The sequence below is a fragment of the Lactuca sativa genome, chromosome 8 (genome assembly GCF_002870075.4).
Source record: "Lactuca sativa cultivar Salinas chromosome 8, Lsat_Salinas_v11, whole genome shotgun sequence".
NCBI lineage: Eukaryota > Viridiplantae > Streptophyta > Magnoliopsida > Asterales > Asteraceae > Lactuca > Lactuca sativa.
In genome coordinates, this window is record NC_056630.2 from 277,312,970 (window position 1) to 277,322,442 (window position 9,473).

Genomic DNA, 9,473 nt, shown 5'->3' on the forward strand with positions numbered 1-9,473 from the left:
TTTAGCTACGCGTGCATATAAAGAACGTCAAAAACGGAGCTCGTATGCGAAAGTTATGAATTTTAGAAGTTTTGGCACGAAAACCGAGAAATTTCGCATAGTCACAATTGCCACGTCACCCTCGCTTAGAATGTGACACGTGTCCTGCTGAGTCACCTGGCTGCTGAGTCATTAGGCTGCTGAGTCACCGAGGCTGCTGAGTCATGCGAAGCCACGTGCCCTCTTCTGATTCGACCGAGGAGGAGGCCCAATCCGAAGCAGCCAGCTCCCCAGCCGAAGCTTCGCCCAGCTGCCGCGTGTGTCCGAGCCTCGCATAGCCTAGCTCCGAGCCTCGCAGGTGCACCAGTAAGCCACGGTCCACTTAGAAGCCGCCAGCGAGCCCTCGCAGGTGTGAGCCATGCGAGCCATGTGCGAGCCTTCGCCTGCGAGCCTTCTCAGCCGTTGGATCAGAAGCTTCTCAGCCGTCCGATCAGAAGCTTCCCCCTATAAATAGAAGGCTGCGAGCCTTCTCGGATATTTTTAAGAAATTGCCACTTTTAGCCCCTTTCTCCATATTTCTTTCATTTTAACATCCCGCAAAGCCCCGGTATCGATTGTAAAGCCCGGAATACACCACGAAGTGCCCGAGAAACCCGGAAAATTTATCTTTTCGGTTTCGAAGCCCGACCTTTCGCAGAGCCCGGTTTCTCAATAAAACTCCCGGTTTTATTAGAAACGATCGTTTTAGGAAACGAATTGCTGCCCGATTTTCACCAAAATACGTGAGTGTGTAGTTACTTTCAATTTACACATAGATATGAAGTATTTACCTTGAAATACGTGTTATGTGTAAATATATTAATTGTTTGACTGAGGTGACTGTTGAATTGATGTTTTATACAAGTTTTAAACTGTATATGCTTTTTATCTACAAAATATGTTGGGTAGAACATGGGTAGATGAAATAGTGGGTATGATGAAAGGTGAGTTGGATAAAGGAGATGATCAATAATATTGATCATGAGTTGAGGGTGAGTGGTGAAAATTTGAGAGAATCACTTACCCAAATTGTTGGCCCCCGTCATTCAGCAAAGTATGGATGACAACCATGGACTATTCTAGACAGTCTATGGAACACTAACAGGCCCACAACCTGTAGGTGTAATGAACTATATGTTCATTTGCTGTACTCTAAAACCCATTGACATGTATTGCAGGAGAGAACACCTGTAAATAATATTGTCGATAAATGAGAGCTACGGACTTAGCACATGTTGAATAAACTTTGGCAGCTATGGAATTAGTTCCCGTTGTATAAACCCCGGTCACGAGGTGACTTTGTGTCTATTCCTTAGGATGAATCCTTAGGAAGGAGTGATAGTTGATTCTTAGGGTAAACCCTTAAGAAATAAATAAAATAATGGGGTTTGGGGTAGTTAGGTTGATTGATTGATGTTTAAACATAATAGATTTATGTATTGTGGGTTGAAAACCCTATATGCTCACCAGGCTTCCAAGCCTGACCCACTCAGCTGTTTATATTACAGGTAGAGGACCCCGAGCATGGTCGGATGATGATGATGAGTGAATTTTGGATTATAGGCCAGTAGTTACAAATAATTATCGTAAGGCTTATAATGTCTTGTTTATGCTTTTGATCTGTATTGGAACATGACATCCCGAGGTTTTGATATAAAAAGAAATGATATATTTCTTAAAGAAAGGTTTTGACAAACTTTTATCATATTTTGTTTTGGGGACCAACTCCGCAACATCTTTTATAAAGATTTCTCTGATTTGATTTTTAAAAAGCATAAATTAAGTCGGTCTTTTCTGGCCGAGAAATTAGGGGATGTCACAATATTTACTAATGCCCATTCTACCTATTCAATCCTATAAACACAACTTCTTAACTGGTAGATGATTACAAAAAGGGCAACATATTTACTAATGACCATTCTACCTATTCAACCCTTAAAACACAACTTCTTAATCTAAAACCCGAGGGGTTTTGGTAGAACCACCACCATCAGGATCTTGGACCATTTTCAGAGGGAGTCCTATTTTTCTCCTAACATATACTGTAAGAACTAGCACCCAAGGGTACTAATCTTGCAGAACCGCTTTTACTTCAACCTCTCTCTCTCTCTCTTCAACTTCTCCTTCTCAGCCTCTTTTTCTTCGATCTATCTTTCCTGAACATCTCTTTTCTAAACATCTCTTTCCTCAACATCTGTTTCCTCAACATCTGTTTCCTCAACTTCTCCATAACACTACAATATGGCAGTCTAGTTAGTAAATCTACAATATGAAAGTAACAAAATAATGTAACAACACATACATCTTTCAAAGCACCCACTGCATCAGCATGTGTATATCTAGACTATATCAACTCCTTTAAAGTTACTCTTTCATTCACCTTTACCAAATTTACATTCTTTTGTTCCTGAACATCCTCTTGAAATAGTTAAACCAGGGATTACTTTCTACCCCCACCAAGCAAGTTGTACCTATATTAGTCAACCTAATTGTAGTTGCATAGTCCCAAACCCCGACATAATGGTATTCTAACTTCCCTCCTAGCATCCCCATTGCGGTAGCCCTTGCTCTTTGGAATATCCCAACAAATACACTCACTGAAAACCTTTATAGCACTTTTGTTTACATCTGTAACAACCCGTCATTTCAGGTCCTTGAAATTCGAGTCTTGTAACCTCCTTGAAAAAGTAATTAGAATATCATCGAAAAATGAAGTATTCAAAGGCTCTGTTTGGAGTACGCTATGTAATAGATATCGTCTTAAGGTTTCCAAGCATATAAAGAACACTAAAATCCGAGTTATAACGAAGAAGTTATGACCATTCTAAGTTTTCCGACAAAAACCGGCGATACGAAGTTACGTAAAAACTCGAATCGGAGATCGAGCGACTTTTGGCCGGAATGACCTAAACGAGAATCGAAGGTCTCGTCAATGGTATTTCAGCGGTAAAAAGTCTGGCAAAAACCGACGTCAGATAATGAAGTTATGAATTTTTAAAGAAATTCCTTAATCACGTCATTTTAATAAATAAATAATAAAAATAATTTCATAATTTGCCAACGGAATCTAAAAGAAAGTTGTATATCTTAGTCTCACCTACGCGTGGATATAAAGAACGTCGAAAACAGAGTTCGTATGAAGGAGATATGAATTTTAGAAGTTTATTTAAAATAAATATAAAAATAAATAAAAACTCTTGGTAATATCCGAAGGGGAGTCAGCAGATAGGACCGGAGTACGCCCTGCGTACCCTCGTACGCCCCGCGTACTCGAATCAAGGGCTCCGAACCGTCCACGTCGCCCCTATGCGAAGCTACCGACCCGCCCCATCCGACCCGTCCCATCCGATCCGTCCCATCCGAAGCCGAGGCAGTCAAGGACTCGCTCATGCATGACGTACGCGTACGCGCTGCGTACGAGCGTACGCCCCGCGTACCGAGGCTTCTCAGACCCCCTATAAATAGAAATGCGAGGGTTTCCGAAAAACTTGCTCATTTCTTCTCATTTCCCTTGCGTTTTGCCTCGTTTTCCGTGCCCGTTCAAACCCGAAGCCTTGGTCATTTTTGCTCAAGTCCCAAAGGTCGATTTTACTCCCGAGATTCCCGAGAATCCCGAGAAAAATCCGTTTCCCGAGACGAAACTCTTCCCGGTTTTCCATCTCGCTATCTTCAAACTTCCGGGTGAGTTCATACCCCTGCAAACACACTTTAAATACGTTTTTAAATGCTTTTTATACTCTTTTAGGGGGGGGATACAAGTAAAAACACAACTATAATCGTGTGAAACATCGATCTTTACTATACTTTTCATACGGTTGTTTTAACTATCTTAGGAAGTTATTATCATGCAAAACACCTCACAACACAGCTTTACGCTCTTGGGGTACAATATGTTTTATAAATAGAAATACGTTTTATTTATACGTTTACTTACAAATACATCATATCAAGGGTAACATTCTTTACTAAATCATTTTATGCATTCAAAGAACTTATGATTTATGCTTGTTCAAACATTGTGAAAAGGATAAACTTTGCATACAAAACTATTACTTTAATATAGACTTAGTTGAGAATCCGTGAGACTTGCACATCTTCAAATACTGCCTTTTTGCTAAAAGATATCGCTACAAGTCCTGTCTATAACCAGAGTCTCCCGTTCGGAGAACGTGTCAAATGTGTATAGATCTATATGGGAAGTCATGATCCCGCGCCCTGACTGTTAGCTACAGTCCGTCTTTTGGGGTGACAGTTGTCATAACGCTACGACGCCTGAAGAACGTCGCTACAGGCATATTATGTTTAGTATGGTTATAAAACTCACCGGATATACAATTATTATGGTATTATGCTTTTATGAACGAGTAGCTATTAAAACTATTCTTCATCTAACAAGTGCGATCTTCGTATAGCTTTACTATGTAAAACTATGACACAACTTACGAGCACGTCGGTTGCTTGCGATTTTCGGTCTTGGAGACTGCCAGTATGTTAGGAAAATAAGGGTTTTCCTGTATATAAACCAAACAACTAATAGGAAAATAAGGGATTTTCCTGGTGCAATTACTTACAACTTATAACACGAACATTCATATGCATTTCATACTTTTATAAGAAAATAAGGGTTTTTCTTGGAAAACACAACAATTCATATCTCAACCATTAGGGAAAATATGGGATTTTTCTGGATCTAATACATTCATTTTCAACACAACAAATCATAACTCTTTACATTTGAAACACTGCGTTTTCTGGAAAACATACACGAACTTTCGAATGGCATACATTTTCTCAAAACACTACTCATGAACTCACCAACTTAAATGTTGACACTTTTTCTTTGAAATAACTTGTATTCTCAGGGAACCGCTAAGCAGATTTGGAAATCAACTTTTGGAGATTATCGTGCTGACGTTAATTACTTCTTTTGAAAGATGTTTATGTATTTAACTTTTGAACATGTAACGGATACAATTATGTAAACATTTTGGAAACTTTAATATATATGGTGGTGTGTACTTTCCTTTCTATGAATTGTTATGATACTGAATATGACGTCCTCCGCCCCCAAACGTTTCCGCCGTTCTGGTTTGGGGGTGTGACAACATCTCTAGCAATGTCATCTTGGGCTTCATGATTACATCTATCAGTTAGTGTTAGGCTATCCAATTGCTAGTAACTAGGGAACCAAAGTGATAATTCCTAGCACATAGATGAATATCATTACAGAATTTAATCTGGAATTTCCTTTCAATGTACTTCCATACAACTGCAACCCTAAATGGACACCACATTTTTTTTATTTTCACAAGTTCCACTTCCACACTTAGTTATAACCCTCACTCTATCACTTTTTATCAAAATAAAGCTGATATCCTCCATGGACTGTATAGTTTGTTAAATCAAACTTGAGTTGAGTAGGGGATTCATAACAGTCTCCTAACCGTGGCCTCATTTCTTTCCAATCAACGTTGGGATCATGCACACATACTCCACACCAACATCTTCATCGCCCTCATCTAAGTGGGCATGCTCATTTTGTTGGCCACCAAGATTTTCTCCATCATCCACCATTCCCTCAATACTCCTCCTTAACATGTTTTCATCACACAATAAGTTAAGGAAAGGGTCATCACATAGTTTTGAGGGGATTTTGAAAGTTACTTCAGAAAAATCCAAGAAGCTAAAGTTAAATGCTTTATCATCGAAGTCAGAGTTTGGAAGATAAGTCTTCTAATGCACTTTAGGCTTCTTAGTTCCAGAATTAGAAGCCATCAGTCTCATAAAAAAAACAAACTTGTTAGTTCATAGTTAGAACTACATAATGAAGATAACCACCCACAAAACCCTTCACCTTCTTTGTTTCCATATACATACCTTCCTAATCCACCTTACTTCACCAACGATTTTCAAGCTTAGATATGCGAAATTGGGGACTGTGAAACCCTTCTCGAATGCATGAAAACCCTTTCTCAGTGATGGTTCGTGAAAGGTGATGGCTAGGAAATAGGTTTGAATTCGGATGGAGTAATGTTTTAAGGAGAGTGGTGAAAGGATAGTACATGTAACCTGCTCGTTACTAGCTATTAGCTCCCAAGTGATAAGTAAACAAAAATATCGTGTCCGTAGTCAACGAAAAATTAAATTCAAGGATTTTGCCTATTTAGTGGCAAAAACATGAGACATTTGTGATATTAGTCCTTATATTAAATATAGGGAAAAAAATTCATTTTAAAATTATCTATTTAATATATTTTGTACTCATATGCAGGAGAGGCTTCGCTTTGCAGTTTGTCCTAAATCAACTCTTGACGCACCTCCAGTCTTCCAATCAATCTCTCTCTCTCCCTCTCTCTCTCTCTCTGTCTATTGGTTGTGTACCTCCAAGAAACCTTATCTCTGTCTCATATACAAAATGTATTGATCAAATTCAAAATCTTCCGTCATTGATCTGCGTCTATGTCGACCGTCATCTCCTTCCTATAAGTTCTGTTTAGTTGTTTCTTTAGTCAAATCCATTTACTTGTTTTTGCACCTGAAAGTTAACCCTTTTTCTCAATTAAATTCAAAAATTTGTCTTTTCTCAAACTAGATTGTTGATTCTCGATTCGCTTCTCCATATTATCACACAAGTTGTCCTTAGATGTTGAATATACATGGTGCTGAGAAGGAATCAACCCAAGAATCTTGAAAATATTTGTTAACTTGAAAAAAATATATCCATATTGTATCTATGGCTAGATAAAACGTAATCATCATGAATTCACGAATTCAGGAATAGGAAGGTTTAAAACAAGATTTGAAGATCAAAAACTTTTAAGCTCGTCTATCACTATTATCGACATAGAGACAGAGACGGAGAAAGCTATGTCATATATCTACTCCTTGTTGGTTCACTACCAAAAGATACATTCTTCATATTTCATCTCATTTCCTCTTTCCACTTTTTGATCAATTGAGAAAAAATATAGCTAAACTAAACTACCTTCGGCAAAGGGCTAACTTCGGTTCACTTTCAAAACATCTTCACATTCGTTCTATTATTCACCAAAAACACTTAGCTGTCGAGGGTCACTTTCTTACACCACCAATCTTTTTCTGAATTTGTCAGAGTCTTGATCAAGAAACCCTTGTCGTCGGTCTCTTTCTGGAACATTGTCACTGTCAGATTGCCCTTATATCTCTAGCAATGCCGACGATGGCAACCGAAAACCAGTTTTGTAACTCGAAAACCCTAGCATTATCGAATGTTGTAACTCGACGAACATGGCGGAAGCCGAGCATTATCCAGCGTCGACTTCACCGGTGTCGCCCATTTTGTTGTCGCCTACGCATATAAGAAACCCTAGCTCACAACTTCGTGTTTTTAGGTTTGTAGATTTGTTGTTCGTCGGGGGTTTCTGTAGCTCTTAGCTCAACGTCGTTGTTAGCGAGACAAAGTCGACATTGCAACACTGTACGTTGGGGTCGAAGTCGACATGTCACCACCCCTTTACAAACTCATCGTGTTTGCAGAACTCTGGTGGTGGTGAAGAGTATGTGGGGGTAAGGCAGTAAATGTGACTACTCTAGTGGTATTTGCTCACCTCTGTCGCCTCCGAATCGTTTTTTTGTCTTTTTTTAATAAAAAAATGTTAAAGTAAATAAAAAACGTAAAAAGAAAATATCATAAGAAAATATGTTATTTTAGATTTTTACAAAAGAAAAAAAATTAAACCATAACCACGACCAAAAAAAAAAAAAAAAAAAAAAAAATACTTATTTTGGACCTTCAAAATGTTTTGGAGTATAGTGATAATTTTCGAAAAATATTAAGACCCAATTTTATGATTTTGTCAAACTTTTATAATGTTATTAACTATGATAAATAATTAGTGAACGAATACAATCATTTCCTATACAAATTTTACTCTGTTGTAAAATTTTAAGATTATAAATCACAACGATATTCTTCTGAATTCTTAATAATATATTCCTCATCTTCTAATGGTTTATTCTAAAAAAATAAATAAATAAATAAAAGAAGAACGCGCTGTGGAATAAATGTCATTATTGAATATCTGAAGTTTCGTGGTGAAATAATTGTCCCCAATTGCCTTGCAGCTTCGTCCCAAGACATGAAATCCGTGGAAAACCTGCTTGAAATTTTACCCAAAATTCGATTTCGTATCGTCTCAGCATCAAATTCAAACTTTTACATTCATTCAAAATTTCTGGCAACAAACGCGTATAATGGGTATCTATATAACTCCTACCAAATTCACCCAAGAACATCAATCCCCCAAATCATAAGTTACTCGTTTATTTCTTTTAATCGATCTAACTCAGAACATAAGCCCACTTACAAGAACTCCAGCATCATGACGAGTTCAAGTGATTACAAACGCGTATTCAATCATTTCGATAGAGATGGAAACGGTATGATATCTCCATCAGAGCTGCAACACTGCGTCGGATTGATCTGGAACGAAGAGATTTTACTCGAAGAGGTTGAAGTTGTTGTTGAATCGTCAAATGGAAACAACGGAAATTTAGGGTTTGAAGATTTTGTTGGTTTAATGGAAAGCACAAAAGAAGATGAGAAGCTTGAGGATCTGAGGAAAGCATTCAGAATGTATGAAATGGATGGAATCGATTACATCACTCCCAAGAGCTTAAACAGGATGCTGAATCGACTCGGTGAGTCGAGAAGTGTGGATGAGTGTGCTGGGATGATAAGTCGGTTTGATCTTAATGGTGATGGAGTTCTTAACTTTGATGAATTCAAACAAATGATGCTTTGAGATTTCAAATCATTTCATCTAACAAACCACATTCTCATTTTACGATAAAACCACACGTTCGTCTTTGTAAAATATGGACTGATCATGCTTTGAAATTTCAAGGTTTGTATGCCTACAGCCCTACACTCATGTATGTATGTATATATAGAGTAAAATCATAGGAATTCAAATATTAAATAATTTCTTATATAATATAGTAAATTGTGGGTATAATTTTTATTTATAAAATATTTTGTACAATCTTATACAGGTTAATTGAATTTTAAATTAAAAAAAAATAAATAAAAAAAATAAAAAAAAAATAAAAAAAATAAGAAACCAACAACACAACACAATAAGGACTTGCACTTTAAATCATAGCTAGTCAATTACTCTTCTCCACTCATGCCGGCTAATCCAATGCTTTGAGCAATGACCGCTACTGTCCTTCGTCTTTAGCTCTCTCCTTTGGTACTTAATTGTAGTGAGATAAGGAATTCAATTGTATATGGTATTGTACAAATATAGTATGGCAGGATTGACTAGTTGGATGGTTTCAAAAGAATGATTTTTTGAGGTACTGAATAGGGAACTTAAGGGATATGAATGTAATTTAAGTTCTCAATTCTATTGCATTAGAAAGTGGGGAATTCAATCGGTATGGTCGAAGGCGATAAACTATATGACTTCTGT

General features: G+C 37.5%; 1 protein-coding gene across 1 annotated transcript; it reads left to right on the forward strand.

Moving 5' to 3' along the window:
- The first annotated feature begins 8,067 nt into the window (after positions 1-8,067).
- Positions 8,068-9,046, forward strand: LOC111904909 (putative calcium-binding protein CML19). Its single transcript, XM_023900613.3, has one exon. It carries the CDS (start codon positions 8,136-8,138, stop codon positions 8,799-8,801), a length of 666 nt encoding a protein of 221 aa, XP_023756381.1. The 5' UTR covers positions 8,068-8,135; the 3' UTR covers positions 8,802-9,046.
- Positions 9,047-9,473: the final 427 nt, after the last annotated feature.

Bases quoted from the DNA above. Each gene is read 5' to 3' on its own strand.
- LOC111904909 (XM_023900613.3), top strand. From the start codon at position 8,136: ATGAAATCCGTGGAAAACCTGCTTGAAATTTTACCCAAAATTCGATTT.